Source organism: Cryptomeria japonica, chromosome 2 (genome assembly GCF_030272615.1).
Source record: "Cryptomeria japonica chromosome 2, Sugi_1.0, whole genome shotgun sequence".
Lineage (NCBI taxonomy): Eukaryota > Viridiplantae > Streptophyta > Pinopsida > Cupressales > Cupressaceae > Cryptomeria > Cryptomeria japonica.
Window position 1 is genome coordinate 644,682,506 of NC_081406.1, and position 17,259 is coordinate 644,699,764.

Here is a 17,259-nt window from a genome sequence, read left to right on the forward strand (position 1 = left end):
CGATTTTTTGCGTGCGCTCTGTTCTTTTTGTGGGTGCTGCATTCTACCTTCTGCGATTTTTTTGTTCCCCATGATCGACGTTTATGCTTGGGTATGGTGGCTACCTTCACATGCATCGACCTTGTCTCCTTTTCCTTTCGAGTTTTTTTTTCTAGCATCATTGGCCTCTGCCTCTTTTGGTAGCAAACACCTTTTCTTGGCGTTGACCATTTTGCATGGGGGCGATTTTTTTTGGATAGACGACGTTATCTTTGCTTGCAGATTGGTGGATTTTGTTGGGTTTTTATAGTTTTTCCCTTTAAAAAAATTAGTTTTGGTTTTATAATTTTTGTCCACATAAAAAATTATTTTTAGGGTTTTTATTATTTTTTTCCTTAAAAATATATAATTCTGGGTTTTCTGATTTTTAGCCATAAAAAATCATGGTAGGGTTTTAATAATTTTTTCCTTAAAAAATTATTTCTGGGGTTTATAATTTTTTTCTCTTAAAAAATTATTCTAGGTTTTCATGATTTTTTGCTCAAAAATTGTTTGTTGGATTTTTTGAGGTTTCCTCAAAAATCACTTGTAATTCGCGGAGTTTGCGTAGGATTTTGGTTATCTGGGTTTTACCGTTATTTCCACAAAAACGATGATTTGTAACCTCAGATTTATTGGTTTTTTAATTTTCTCCTCGAAATTTGTGAATTCTCTTTTGGAGGGTTCCTATTTCAAGGTTTGACAGTTTTTTCCACAAAAATCATGGTTTGCTGCAGATTGTTTTTGGTCGCACATGGCGTTGCTGGGGCAAACATATGCAACCATGGTATCTTGCAATCTACTTTGGAGTTGCTGGAGCAAATAGTGCTCACTGCTCTTCTGCAAATTTTTTTTGTCAAAATCGTGTTTGTTGTTCTTTGGAGGGTTTGCCGATTTTTCCTCAAAATCATGGTTTCAGGCTTCTGAGGATTACATCAGGTTGGACGGCTTCTAGTACTCTTGGTCATTAACATTTTGTAGATCCTAGGAGGGTCTCCGCACTAGCAAGTTGTTCTTTGCATTTGTGCATTTGTGATCAAAAGACGTGCAGTGTCTTCTGTAGTGTATTGAGTACAAGGACCATTAGGGAGGGAGGGTATTAAAATAATAATTATATCTATTCTTTAATGGTCATCTTAGTTGTCAACTAAGTTAGCTTTTTAGTTCGTTTAGTCTTTTAAGTGCAACCATTGCTTCTTTTATAAGGACGCATAGCTAGCTTTTTAATTTTTAGCTTTTTAGCTTCATGTTGAAGATTTAGTTTAACGATTTGTTCTTTTTAGAATACCGTCTTGTAATTCCTTTATATATGTTGTATATTCATGAATAAATCATTCAATTATTTTTCAAAGGATGCACAAATTTACACAGATGTTCCTAACTCTATTCTTGCTGAATCATCTGCTTGGCTTAGGAGCTCACTTGTTGGGAGACTCTATGGGAATTGAGTCAATTGATCCAATATTGACACTGTTAGAAGATGGATCCTTTGGGTTTGGAGAATTAGGAGTAGGGTAGAGGTATCAGCTATGTTAAATGGTTTTTTCCTTTTTCCTTTTTCCTGCCAAGAGGAAAGCTCTAGGATTCTTCATGAAGGCCACCTGATTTTTGGGATTAAACTGTCTTAGTCTTCAAATTTGGTCTCCTAAATTCAACCCAATGACATAAATATTCAAGTTTCCTAATTGGGTTCGTTTGCCAAGGTTACCCTTGGAATTTTGGAACGAAAAGATTTTCACAATTATTAATAACTCTTTTGGGAAATATTGGTGCTACTAATAAAATCACTAAATTTATGAGAAGGCTGGTATTCGCTAGATTTTGTGTATTTGTGGACAAATACTAGAAGCTCCCCACTCAGATTACTTTTTCTTCAAAATTTGGTACTTGGGTGTAGCAGATAGACTATGAAGATCCCCTAGGTGATCTGCCAATCTTGTGGTAAATGGTCATGCTTCCATTACTTTCTTGCAAAAAACAAAACTTCGTTTGAAAGAAGAAGGATTTACCAGATCCTAAGATGGATTCCCTTGCTCCCCTTTAGGAGGTTCATAAAGTAGATAATAAAGGTAAATCTCAAATGGACTGTTTGACGATGGACTCCTCAGTTAATGATTTGGGGCTAGTTGATGGTTCTGTCAATGATTCAATGGCTCCTCCTTGTCTCAAAAAAATTAGATTCGGGGAGAAGGATCCTCATTTTGAGATTGAGAAAAGCTCCTTGAATCATTTTTTTAAACCACCTTGACTTAGGGTGGGTTGTTTGGTTTTTGTAAGTCTTTGTCTTTTGTAGTCTTTTGGTGGTTCTCTTGTTGTTCGTTGGTCTCTGATTGTGCTTCAAGCTTTATCCTTTGCTCTGTACAAAGTTTGGGGCCCTTTCAAAACCCTAGTTATCTTAATAAAAAACAAATACATAATGTGAGAAAAAAATTCAGAAGAAAAAGGGTAGTTCTATTAAATCACACTTGTTTTGCAATAATACCTGGCAAAAACCTAATTCTGACTCAGATGACAACCAAAAAGGTCATGTATTTTGGTAAAATTATAAACCATATTAGCAAAAATCTTTAATAAATCATGAATTATTGAGATAAATCACCACCTAGCCCACTCGGCTATCCAATCTAACTAGGATTGTTGATTTTTTTCTCTAATTACTGGCATGGCTCTCAAGGCTTGTTTAATCACAAATGAATTGTGGTATCTTCATCTTATTTTCTCAAATTGCCTGTAAAATACTTGTTTTTTGAATTTTCCATCAATACATCATTTTGACACTGCAAATTTGCAAGTTGCCTAAGTAATCAAACATTGGATCAATTAGGGCACACTCAAGGCCATTCATTCCTCAGTAAATAGGCATTCCACTCTCACTCAATTATCACCTAAATTTTGTTTTATGGCCTCAACACCTGTGTTTTTCGAAAGTTTCGGAGCTTGGTGAAAAGTGATTAAATTGTGAAAAATGGCATGTGCATGAAGGTCCATGCTGCCCCTCCACCCCTCTGGGGGCCGCCAACTCTAGACACCCACTCTGGTTTTGAAAGCTAAAAAAATAAAGATTGATTTGTGCTCCACCAGATGGAGACTTTTCTGGTAATCAAAAGCATTTTTTCTCTAAATTTATGAATTTTTCAGTGTTTTTTAGTTTCCTGATTCATTAAGAATAATCCTGAGAAATATTTTCGCTAATCAAAAGCATTTTATATGTGCTAGTATGTATATAAACCGTACATGAAATCAAGTAAATACCTGATAAGGCACTCTGTCAGAATTTATTAAAAACTAAAAACCATAAACAAGCAGGTTGATGATTTCTCCAAATAATGATCTTATGGCCCATTCATTGTCAATCTACATTTGCTTACACAGTAGCAGTGAATGTTTAATGTGTTTATGCTATTTTTTCTTCTAATTCCAAACAGTTAGTTTCTTTCCAAATACAGAATCAGTTTTTTGAATGCTAAACATCATTATACTAGTTAAAGTTACAGTAAGCTGTAGGTATACTAGTTAAAGTTACAGCAAGCTGTAGGTATTGCTCTACTTTGTTATTTCATTGTGCTATAAGCTTAAGAAAGATCTTTTTTTTTAATTATATGCTTCTAAGATCATCCATATACTTCAGCTGTACTTGTGCTACAATTTGAAAAAGGATAATAACAGACAAGTCTGACAAATAAACCCAGGCTATCATGAATAAGAACTTAAGGTAAAACCAACCTGCAATCAGTTGTTCTCTGAGAAAACGTACTTTCCGAGCTACCTCGCTGTCTGTTGGATCTAAGAAGTTGGCTCGCATGGCATAATCTAAAGCATCCTTATGTTTTCCTAGCTGCATTCAGAAATAAATGAAATAAATAAGAAACAATAAACCCATCAAAGGAGTTACACATCAAATAAGAACATATTTATATGCCACGTTGAGATGACAAGTGATCCTGGGCTCAACTTTTCTAGAAAGTAACAGATCTGCATAAATGTATCTTCATACTTCATCCACTTAAGTCTTAAAACATTAAATAAAGAATAACCTGTGAAAGAGCATCTGCCATAATTATATGCGCTCGGACAGAAACAGGATTGATGCTACGAGCTTCGTTGCAATCCCTTATAGCCATGTGAGAATCATTTCTCCATGATCTCTGTTAAGGAATACTGACACATAATTCAGCAAATATATAAAATAATGCTTTCATCCAAACCATGATAATGCCTTAAATGTAAGTCACATGTGTGACACAAACCTTTAAAAATGCCGCTGCACGTGTGCATAAACAATCATGCTTAAGAGCAGGATAGATCTCCAACCTGCCTGCATCCAAGATCTCACTAGTTGCTTCAATGACATAGAGACATTTGCCATCTTCTTCCAAAGCACTTTGGGCATCTTGAAGAAGCTCTCTGCATTCTTTTAGCTGATATAATCCAATCAAAGGTTTATAAAAATTGAAGCTCTGATTAAAGAATGTAACTCTCAACTTAGAATCATAAAACTTTAAATTTAAAAAAAAAAGTTTAAAAAAGAGAACACAATTGAGACAAATAACAGCACAAATTTTAAAAAGAACTTTACCTACCCAGTTTAAGGCTCTTGTACTACCAGGATTGACAATATCAATTGGTTGTGATGGTATTGTGGCCTTTGTTCCATTCAAAACAGGAGACAGAATCATTCTTTTTGGAAGATCACTAGCTGTGTATTTTGCAGTGCTGTCTTGACCTGCAAATGTGAATGAGATATATTGTCAAGCATTTTCAAAATCTGAGGAAAATGACAAAACAAAGAAATACATAAAGCAGTTAATCCTCTAAAAATATTTAAAGCACTAATGACTACCAAAATGCTACAGATTTTCTGTATAAATCAAAAAGATTACTAACTTGTTTGCATGAGCATCTTGGCACATTGGCCTCCAAGATGCTGTGGGCCATGGCCAACCCAAGAATATACCCTGATGACCCTTAGCCTTAGAGCTCTTTCAATGTCTTAGATCACCTCATTGGTCTACTTGAACTCACTCATACACACAACTAAACACATACTCCTAAGACCTTCGCTCTCCTCTTTTCCTAGCACTTCCCTAAACTTAGGCCAACCACCCAATCTACCTATAGGTGTGCCTAACATGTTCAATTGCAGACAAACACATCATACTCCAACCTCTTTAGGTGTTTGGAAGTGTATAAGTAGCTTAACTACTTACACTTACAAAATAAGCTCTTTAACATTTGAGTTTTGACATGCTCCAACATACTTACTCACTTACCCTTACAAAATAAGCTCTGTATCATTTGAATTTTGACATGCTCTAGTTTACTTACACACATCTGGTTTTGATATAAAGAATAGGTCTTGCCTGTTGGTTGAAAATTTTGTACACTTGGAGAAATATACAAAATTGTGGTTTCAACCACAGTGTGTGAGTAAAACTCTCCTAATTAAGGGAAGACTCCTCCTATCTAACTACAACTTTGAAAATAAAATAGGATGGGACAGCAGTCTTTCTTCTTCTTTCAAAAAAAGCAATATCATTTGCTCTTCACAGAAAAGTGATAGCGATTTGATATAAAACGGCAGTGACAACTTTTGAAATGAAATGAAAGAAAGGAAATGAAGTTTCCTGAAAGCTCAAAGACTTCCGTCACTTCCTTCGGGACGGGACAGCAATATCAAGCTCAAAGTTTTGATCATGTGAAGTCCTATCTACCCTTTTCTATACTAATTTTATTAAGAACAAATTATAACAACACAAAGACTGAAATATCTTATTTTTTCTACGCAAGACAGCAAGAACGAGTGTGAGCTCAAAGACTCACCACTATTTCTCACAAAATCTACTTCTAAACTCTATTAAGAGCAAGTGTAAGCACAAAGTCTTACAGCTTTTCCCAATAGAACTTCTACTTTAACTAAATTAATCTCTAATACTTGCAGCTCAAAGACTGCAAATCAGATTTGATTAAGTTCTCAAAGAAACACTTGCAAGAAAGTTAATATTGAACACAAACTCAAAAATGTAGCACAAAGACTCAAAGATTGAGCAATTTTCTTTTATTCCTTTCAATTCTTCAATTTACACATAAAAGCTCAAAGACTTCTTTGCTGCAAATTTGGCAAAGTTTTTGCTTGCTTTCAAAAAGATAAAGATTACAATAGACCCCTCAAGTATTTATAGAAGAGGAGCCTTGAGAAAAAGGTGGCAGGATCCTAACTAACTTGAGAGATTCTCTCAACCACCAAGACTTATTCAATAACTAACTAAGAATTATTCCAACTACAGTCTTAACTGAACTCAAACTGTAGTTGCCTTACATGTAATTACAAAAGTGCAAGTAATGACTTATCTTGCAATTTACAAAAAGACACTTACATGTAACTTGTCAAAAGAAAAACTACAACTAAAAGATTACAAATCTAGAAAAATACAATTAAGTGTTGAAAAACACTTAAGCTGCAAAATGTGAAGACATGAATCCTTCGAACTTCTGGACGATCATTTGCAGCTCATCAGAATCCGGTTCATGGGTGTTCTTGGCCACGATCATAGTTTTCGCGATAACATCGCTGCAATGAAGGATTGTGGCATTATTTCTCTCAAAGGAAGACTGAATTCCCCACAAGTAACCTTGATAAGTCACTAAGGCTTGAATGGATGCTGCTGGAAATGGTTCACTTTTCCACTCTTGACGGATCTTCAACTGTAGATCAGAAAGAACCTTTTCTTCTATCAACAATTCTCCATCATGACCCATGATGGTGCAAGAAGCTTTCTGACAATGAGAGACCATATCCTGAAAAACTTCCATTCGCAGCCTCATAGCATCATCAATGTCTTCAATAAGTGACTTAAGAACAAGGGCTTTGTTCTCCAAGAGCTCCTGATATTCCAAGTACACAACTCTTGAAGGAATTACCTGACGTTCTAGAAGAACGCTTAACTTTTGCTGAGGAATTTTAAGCCAAATAGTCAAGCTGTCTTCTACCTTTTCCAAGTTCCGTTTGAAAGTATCGGAAACTTGGTTCAATTGTTCTTCAATGGTTTTCAACTTGGCCATCATTTGGAAAACCTCCTTCAAGACTTGCGCACATAGATTATGAAGCTGATCAACCCAAGATTCCAGTGCTTGTACCTTTTGAGCAACTCTCTCAACTCCCTGGATTGATTCTCGTACCTCGGAACAACTTGTAGGATTACTCACTTCACCAGTCGATTGTGTGATTTTACGAACAGCTGCAACAAGTTGCCGGTTGTCCTCTTCTAGCTTATCTTTCTTAGCTAGAAGTTCATCATATCGTTGCACTAGTGAGGCTACAAAATACTAGGCATCATGTTTAACCACTTCATGCGTTTGCTTGCCCAATTCTACCCTTGTGACTTTGTAATCAGCAGCTGACATCTCTTCAAGTGGCTTATCTGCTAGAAGTTCAACAATTTCAGCCACCTTCATCTTGTTGCTATCAACAGTTACTCTTGAGATAGTCTTGGCCTTTTTAGCAACCTTGAGTCTAGACTATTTAAGTTGTTGATAATCAAAGGCATCAGGTGAGATTTCTTGATTCTTCCTCTTTGGGGTAAAAGAACTAAGTCATGGGGGTAAAGCAACTAGTTCTCCTTGAGTAGCTGCTGAAAGCGAAGGAGAAGCAGTTTCTGTTTGAATAGCCGTGGTCACCCTGGGAGGAGTATCTGTTTGGATGGCGACCATGGTTTGCTCAATAACCAATGGGCATGAAGATTGCCTCATAAATTCTTCAAATCCAGAAGTGGAGGTATCAATTTCTGACAACTGGATACATGCAGGGATATCCTCAGGAATTTCCAGCACACCCTCTTGTTGATGATCAGGAGGCAGCTCAAATGCTGAAATAGGAACAACATTCTGAGGAGACTCTTCCACTATTATGTCGGGAGGAGAAAGAGGCATCTCAATGGATACTGAGGAAGGAAAGTCACGAGGTGAATTCGAAGCTAGAGACTTAGGAGCATCATCAGATTGTTGTACTTCTTCTGGATTATCAGGATTGATCACCTGAACATCAAACCGAGAATTTTCCTTTCCAGAAACTGTCACCTCCTCAAGAGGAAGCACTACTGCCCAACTAACTCGCAATTTGATCCTGGTGTCAGAAGATGATGCACCTTCCTTGTTGTCAATCTGAATCTCAGACTAAAGTCCAAGAGGCCCCGTAGAGTCATCTTCTTTCCCAACCTTGATCTTGATAAGTCTAACACCATTACCTTTGAGCCAAGTATTGGTGTTAGCCAAGATAGGCTGAAATCTTTCAAGAATGGGCGTGCATTCTTTATGCGACCATTGGATTAAAGGAAATGGAGCTTCCTCAACCCATCGTGAAATATATTCAGGATCAAGTACATGCCCATCATCAATCATCCCTTGTGGAATATCCACCAAGTTCAAATCAATAACCTGCTCAATAGTAAGCCTGTAGTAATCCATCTTGAGAACCTCCACTTCTGTACGAAGATCTACCCAGATATCCTCAATACGATGCACGTGCACGAAGGACTTTTTGATCTTTTCCTTCATACCCCGGTAATCAAAATCAGCTTTGGACTTAAACCTTTTGAGTTTAATTTCCTGCATTTCAGTCTCCATAGCTTTGGCTTTGACGGAAGTGACAAGAAAATACTGGCCAATTTTCAATGGGTTTGTTGTAGAAATCCCCATTCCGACCTTATGTCTGACAGACTGATGAGCGTGCACAGCCATGATCTATCTTCCCAACTCCATAAGTATGATCTTATCAGTCGGGTTCTATCTTCCCAACTCCATAAGTATGATCTTATCAATCAGGTATCTAGGGAGCATGTATGGCTGCCCACTATAGCATCCGACTCTCATATAGATAAAGGTCAGGAATTGAAGAAACAAGCACCCATACTCATTCACTTTTTCCCATGCCTCATCTGACACCCTTTTGTTCTTTAGAGTTCTGTCAAACTGACACATGAAGTAACCGAAGAAAGCATCTTGAACTCTTCTAAAATGCAATTTGTTGGGTCTCAACGGTAGCTGATCATAATATTCTCATACAAGCATAAGCGAGCGGTCACCCTTGGTAGAATGACCAGGGAAATGTTTGAGTGATGCTACCAAATACACTACGTATGAATTCATGTAGAAAGTCATGGTGGAAGGGACTGCTGCAAGTTGTTCGCACAAAGCATCACTGATAATCTCTCCCCATGATATATATGATGGGATTGCCTTATGAACATGGTAAACTGATACATCCAGGGTTCAAAAACATTGGAGTGTTCAAGACCCATCATCCTGCTGAGGAGAGTTATGATGTCTCCAATTTCCCACTTAAAGTCACAGCGGTACAACTTAGCCCACCTTGAGAAGGCGGCTTGTGGCTCATGGATCCATCTATTAATATGACGTTTGCAGTCCTTTTCCCTCTTGACATAGTACTCGGTTGCACTATCCTTTGAAATTTCCATATAAACAAGTGTTGGTGGTATTCTGAAGACTTTCTCAATTGTATCTGCGTCAAGGCAGATTATTGCTTCACCATCATCATTTTTAATGGTTCTTGTCTCCTTGTCAAAGCAATGGGCGCAAGCGAGAACAAATTCAGGTTCTAGGGCAGCCATTGGGAAAGAAGATGCGTGATGGATATGGCTGTCCAAGAACTGCTGCATATTGCTATCCTGCGGATCCTCCACCCTCTTGACGAATTCTGACATGTTCACATGCCCTATCTCTGTATCTTTTATGCGATCCAAAGGAGAGGAAACTTGAGAAGGTGAAACTTCATTTTGGTACTTGTCATATTTATACTTCATCTTATTTGGAATTGGAGATGATGGCAAATCTGACATTGAAAGACAACCTGGTATACTGCGATGAAGACTTAAAAGTGTTAAGGCAACATCATAATCAGCTGTAAGCCTGTAACTAACATTTTTCCTTCTTCAAATGGGAAGAACTCCAACCCTTGCACTTCACGATTTTGTGAGAGAAAGATGGGAAATAAATGGGAAATGCTAGGAATCTTGACTTTGACGAATTTCGGATCTTGGGGAAAATTTTACAAGTATACAAGTTGGGAAAAATGCACATGCAATCGGATTTTTAAAACTCGAATGCAAGTGTACTTGTAAAACGGAAAATGGAGAAATGAGTGAAAAAGGAGAATTAGACTTGCGGGCAATGATGTGAATGGAAAGTACGGATATAGGCGATATGGATGGATAAAAATGGAAAGATTTTGGGAATGACATTCTCATGAAAATGGGAAGAACTTTGAACATGCAATCCGGTTCTAAAAACCCGATTTTGGAAGGATGGGTATTTTTCATCTTTGCAACTTGTAATTTCAACAAAAAAATGGTTAAATTCTTTTAACCGTAAGGGAAGAACAATGATTTTCATCCAACTTGTAATCGGGATTTAAAATCCCAAATACAAGTAAAGAGGGAAAATGGAGAAGAACAATGCAATTCACAAATTCCTATGCAAAGGGGAAAATCTCTCTCACAAAATCGATTTTTGGGGCAAAACCAACATATACACAAATTTACAACTAGAAAGGAAAAACAAGAAGACAAGAAAACAAGAAAATGAAACAAGAAAAGAAAAGAAATCATACCTTGTTTCAAACTGAAATGCCTCTTCAAAAGATCATCAATCTTTGAAAGAAGGGAAGAAAACTCTTAAATAGAGACTAACCGCATTCCAAAACCCTAGCCACATTTTTACTAAAACGCCATAGGCAGCGAAACGTGGCACCAAATGGAAGTTTGTAGAGCCAAAATGCCAAAGAGGAATCATGCCGAAGAGTCCCAAAGCAAAATGCCTAAGGGAGAGATGAAAACGTGGCACCAAAACCCCCCAAAACGCAGCCTTTGAAGGATCACGTGGAAACGGTTTTTGCAAAAAACAAGGGTTAAACCGTTTTCCAAAACAAATGCAACGTGTTCTTCAACTCACATAAATCGCCTTGCAACAATATCGCCTCCTTGCTCCATGAATCTCTCCACAAAAATTGGGAAGAATTTGTAGCAAAATTGTCTTAGGAGAGGAAAATTGGGTTCTTGGGAAAGAAATACAAGTTACATTTTACATGCAAGAGAGAAAATCGGGTTTTTATTCTCATATTACAAGTTTAAAATGTTACTTTTCTTTCAACAAGGCAAAATCGGGTTTTAGAAATGAAATTACAAGTTTAAAATTCCCCAATTTGCACTTTATGGAGAAAATCGGGTTTTTTGGGTAAAATAGCAAGTTAAAAATGTCACTTTATTTCATTTCTAGGCAAAATCGGGTTTTGGAGAGAGATGTGCAAGTTACAAATTACTTGTAAAGGGAAAATAAAATCCCTACAACAAGTTTTAATAACTTAACACATGTAATAGGGGTTTAAAATCACTATTACAAGAAAAAGACATTAAAATAGGGGTTTTAGAAAAGAATTACAAGTTATTTATAAATATGCAATTTAAAATTAACTTGTAACTTATCCAAAAAGACCCTATCATAGCTTAAAAAGCCAAAAGGCATCGAGGAAATAAAAGGTAAGTTACAAGTTCTTTTTTCAATAAAGTGCACTTGTAATTAGCCAAAAATTTCCCTACAAAGACCAAAACAAAAGAAATCATTAAAACTTGCAATTCAAGGAAAATTTTCCACCTACAGTCAGGGAGAAAAAACCCGAAATTGAAGGAAAGACATAGCAAACGAACTCAAAATGCAATGAAATTCGAAACGTGGTTCGAGGATGGACTAAGGATTAAGCTAGTCCAAGGACTAGGCTAAATTCTGCCTCGGGAAGCATGCCATAGAGTAAAATTTTCATTTTTTGACAAAAAATTTATGTAATGGTCAAAATCGGATGAAGTTCGGCAAAAGGAAAAATCAAAAAAAAAAATCATGATTAAATTTGACTTATATATTTTTTCAATTCTTATTTTATATAAGTAATGTACCACAAAAATATCAAAATAATTTAATTTGTTAATTTTTAAATAAAACCACATTATATTTATTTTCTTTAATTTAAAGTTATTAAATTTTGTATAAAATAATTTAAATATATATTAAGTGAAAGAATATTGAATTTAAGCATATTAGATTTTAAAATTTTATGTAAATAATACTACGAAACCCGGGGACGCGTCCCCTACCTAAAAACCCCCATCCCAGTCCCGGGGACGTTTCGAGGACTTGGGGATGGCAGCCGTGTAGCCTTTGGGCATTTTGTATGTTATTTCTTTAATATCTATTATGATATGCATATTGACAATGTGAATGAATTGAAATTCTGAATTCTGAGTGCATATTGAGTATTGAGTCTATTGATACTGTTGTATGTTCGATGTTTGCATTCTAAAATGTGTTCATGGTATCATACACATGCTATATCCACATTTTCATATGAATATAATGTATAGATGCATGCTTTATCCATGTTTTCATATGAACATTTAGAATTTCCCTATATATTTTAAATTTTCCCTATATTTTATATAGCCGTCCCCTTTGCCGTCCTCCCCTATCCCCAAATTTGGCAAAAAAAATTGTCGTCCTGGAAACTCATCCCCCTGTCCCCCCGTCCCCCCATCCCGGAAACTTGGGGTAATGTAGAAATAATATAATATTTAATTTTTATAAACATCCATTACTAAAATTTTATGAAATACAAATTGAAAAGAAAGAAACTAAACAAAAATAATGTATAGATGCATGCTTTATCCATGTTTTAATATGAACATTTAGAATTTTCCTATATATTTTAAATTTTCCCTATATTTTATATAGCCGTCCCCTTTGTCGTCCCCCCCTGTCCCCAAATTTGGCAAAACAAATTGTCGTCCCGGAAACTCGTCCCCCTATCCCCCCGTCCCCCCGTCCCCCCGTCCCGGAAACTTGGGGTAACGTAGAAATAATATAATATTTAATTTTTATAAACATCCATTACTAAAATTTTATGAAATACAAATTGAAAAGAAAGAAACTAAACAAAAATAAAACTAAATTAAAAAAGAATTGAATAAAAAACCCTAAAAATTTAGATGAATCGTGGCCTACTTTGAAGTTCTGGTGAGAGTGTTGTTGCTATAGGTCAACGCCTAGGTGGAGCAGTTACAAGAAATTTGTAGAATGAAAATGTGTTTGACTTGAAGCCATCATGCACGCCTACTAGTGATCAATGCTCACTCAAATTTCAGAGCCATCACGCATGCCTACTAGTGCTCAATGCTCACTCAAATTTCAGACTCACAATCAACTGCAGAAGAAAAAAGGCATGCCCTAGCAGAAAATAATCATGCTCACTACTCAACCCTCAATAGCAACCTTGGTCACCATTTTTCTTATGAATTGAAAGGCAAATTTCAACAATTTTCAATAAAAAAATTAGTGTTCACCAAAAATTGAACCTCAAGCATGAAATTCGGCAAACCCTATGACTTAGGGTCTTACTATGACGCAAGGCAATTAAGGTTCCCAATTGCCCTCGGTACTAGGAATCCCTATACCCACTAGGACTTAATCTCATCAATCACCTAAGAAAGAGAATGATACACCAAACCCGACTTAGATTAAATTTTTATCAATGATATTGTTTTGATCTAACAGATAGGTCTTCCTATGATGCGATTAAGGTTCCAAATTGTACCTATTACTAGGAATCCCTATACACCTAAGGATTGTCAACTTCTAGTTGTCTCCCACTAGGACTTGGTCTCATCAATCACCTAAAAGGGAGAACAATGTGCCAAAACTGCATTAGATTTAATTTCTTTGATGATATTGTTTTATTTATTATTACCTACGTATTTGCATGTCCTAAACTAACCTTCTATAAAGATAAAAAACACCCGACACATCATAGGAGTTATACATTCTAGAGATTCGCAACATAAAAATTGTATACTTCTCTCTAACTTGACTCTTTATCCATATTCTTACTATGTTTGTTTGAATGGTTTCCTTGTATTTATACTCTAACTAGCATTCCATAGGAATGAAAGGAAACACACTAATCCTATGAGAGAAAATATGCAATTCATAGGGTTCTTCAAAAACTTGGTAGAGTATTTAAACCCTAGGAGAAGCCTTATAGGAAAATCCAACCTCCAAAGCAAACTCTGCTCATATTACCTAAAGAGAAGATAACATTACAATAGAGTAGAATGGGGATCACTACTTTTGAAGAAAAAGAAATGACTCAAGCACAAACATGAAGGCAATTTATTGCTTCCGGGAACATTATGGAAGACAAATCATCTTTGTAAGTGAATTTTGATTGCACTGCCACTTACACAAAAAGCCACAGAATTCTCCTTCGAATTAGAAGGCACAAGCTTTGTCAATCTTACCCTTCTAGCTTGGAATCATGATTGTGTATGAGATTTTGCAATTTCCCTTGAAATTATTTTAAGGAATGTAAATATTTGCAACAAACAACAATCTCCACCAAATTTGAAGCATAAACAGCTGCTTTGTCCCGACTTTCCAAACAGAAGCAATTAATCATACTCAAATAGAATAGATCAACTAGCTAATCAACACATGAACTTGCACAAAATGAATCAAACTCCAAGAGTAATTGATATTGATTATGATCAGATATCTAGAGCCAAATGAATGTTATGACAGTCATTACAACACAAACAAACAACACTTACAAATTTGTAACAAATGATGCACTCATAGAAAAACTAAAGCATACTATAACTTGAAGCTATAATGCAGTCTCTCAGAGAGAATGCCCTCAAGAAGCAAAGTGTTTTTGTCCTCTAATTCCAAGAATCAATGGGTTTCCATCCACTAATCATAATTTCCTATGGGTTTTTGTCCACAAAAGATCACTTGAACCAAAGTGTCTAGAACATACAATAACATAACAGGGATGATTACAATTGAAATGTTTTCCTAGTTTTACATGCTTCCAACACAAAGAATCAAACTAGTCAGCCTAGACCCGAAATGGCACCAAGGCCCAAAATTGAATTCTACACGATAATCACAGATTGGACTTATAGGTCTTACAGGCTTTCCCGTTGAAGTCCGTAGTTTGTAATTCCTTCTGACTTGGCACGCATTAGGCCACAACCTTGATCCCCAACCTCTAATAGTTCCTTAGCATGTGTCAAGTTGAAACCCTGATCCTTGATCTCCGATGGCTCCTTGGCATGCATCAAGCAGACCTCCAATAGCTCCTTGGCATGTGTTAGGCAGCAACCCCAATCCCCAACCTACAACAAGTCCTTGGCATGGGTCGAGTGATATCTTCGAACCCCAACATCCAATAGCTTTTCGGCATGAGTCAAGCAACATGCCCGATCCTTGATCTCTGACAACTCCTTGGCAGGTGTCAAGCTGCAACTCTGATCCTCAAACTCCAACATTTCCCTAGGCGAGCAGCCTTTTATTAGTTTTTGAATAAGGGACATGACACATTTATGATCAACATCAGAAAATATCATGTTATGTCTTTGGGTTATATGAATGTGTTGGGTTGTGTTAGTCTTAATGACCATAATCTCACAACAAATAAGGATCTCTTGGTATTGTAATTATTTTTTATACCACAACACTTTGGGCACACTCAACACGGATCAAGTAATGTAAAGGCAATACATGAAAAGCATTTTGATATGTTGAAACCTGATCAACTACAAAAAGAAAGTGAACAATATATTGTTTCCATGGGATGAGAACTATCCTTTCATCCAACATGCATAAAACACGTCCTAAGTTCAAACTAGTACTACCCTATGACATTGTTTTCCATGGCCTATTGACATTAGAGTATCCTAAATACAAAAAGGAAGCAAACAAGGAAAAATAGCTCGTATTGTGCTTTAGAGAAATGTATAAACAAACAAAGGGGGTCGTCATAGTCCAAAAGTATAAGTATGAGAAGTGCTAACAGTAGAACTATAAGGAGCCCCACCTAACTTCCATCTCAATGATAAAAGTTTGGCTCCAATTACAAAAGAAAAACTTCAAAGCCTTGTATTCAAAGATCGAGTCTCTCAAATGTGGTCCCATGACCATCTTTAGAGAAGTAGATGAAAATGCCTTAGTATTTGACCTACCACCATACTTAGGCATTCAGCTTCTAATGACCATCAACCTGATTAATCCTTATGCTCCAAATCTACTTGATTCACTAACAACTATGCATCAAGAAACATGGATTTTGAACACTTTGAAATATGTAAAAACACAAAATCATTGAGGTTACTCACCAACTCTCATGTGTAGTCAAGTTCATGTTGTACATGCACCACACTAAGTGGTACACCTTTCAATAACTAAATACAAAGTCCTGATAATCACAAAGCAACAGAGTTGAGGACCACCGCTTTTTAAGAGGGGGAAAAGATCCAAGCACAAACATGAAGGGTGATTTATTGCTTCTAAGAATGTTATGCATAATGAATTTTGCTTCTGCCAACGTGAGAATCCAAATTTTCCTCTTAACCAGAGTGTGTGGGCTTTCCCAATCTTATTTACTTAGCTTTGTATCATGACTATTCATTTGACATCTATTGTAATGTCCGCTTTCGGGAGGACATGAGATTTTTCCCTAGAATCACAAATTTAATTGAAATAAGGAATGTAATATAGTTATTAACATAAGCCCCAGTTTAGATCCCGCAACCATGTTAGATAACATTTGAAATATAATTCATCAGACCAACTAATATCTATTTGGGGTTAGGGATCCTAATCAACAATTATAAGCATCTACATAACAATAACTATCTTATTCTGTTTAGAGAAATCATACAATAACCATGCATGTTTTCATTCCCATTATTAATAATATTTAGGATTTGGAGAGGAAATCCACAAAGGGTGCCTGTTTACTATTAAGCTCAATTGAGCCCAAGAGCATGCAGCACTTGACCACGACAACTCACCCCTTGGCCCACAAGCAGAAGGAATATCCCATGATGATTCCATCCCTTGGGGTGGGCTACTTAATTCGAGGGAACCCAGGCTATAGAGGAAGACTGTTCAGCCCAATTAAGCCCAAGAGCACCTGTCCAAGACAATTAGCCCCTTGGCCCACTAGTGGTAGGAACATCCCATGATGGTTCCATCCCTTGGGTGGACTACTTAATTCAGAGGAAACTATGTCTACCACCTCTCCCTAACATGTTTCCTTCCATTACCATATGATTACTTATGGGGATAGCTTAAGAAGTATAATAAGTTTAATAACACTCTTAGTAAGAGAGAATAAACTATCAT

The 17,259-nt window shown here is 36.4% G+C and overlaps 1 protein-coding gene across 3 annotated transcripts in view; it reads right to left on the bottom strand.

Moving 5' to 3' along the window:
- The window catches only part of LOC131054895 (protein ALTERED SEED GERMINATION 2), a 272,133-nt gene that overhangs the window by 90,251 nt on the left and 164,623 nt on the right, over positions 1-17,259 (bottom strand). For all 3 annotated transcript variants that reach the window (XM_057989532.2, XM_057989531.2, XM_057989530.2), the window contains exons 10-13: positions 4,599-4,741; positions 4,266-4,436; positions 4,053-4,163; positions 3,742-3,853 (exon numbers count right to left, since the gene is read on the bottom strand). In XM_057989532.2, the coding sequence (XP_057845515.2) occupies positions 3,742-3,853; positions 4,053-4,163; positions 4,266-4,436; positions 4,599-4,741 (537 nt within the window). The remainder of the gene's footprint in view (positions 1-3,741; positions 3,854-4,052; positions 4,164-4,265; positions 4,437-4,598; positions 4,742-17,259) is intronic.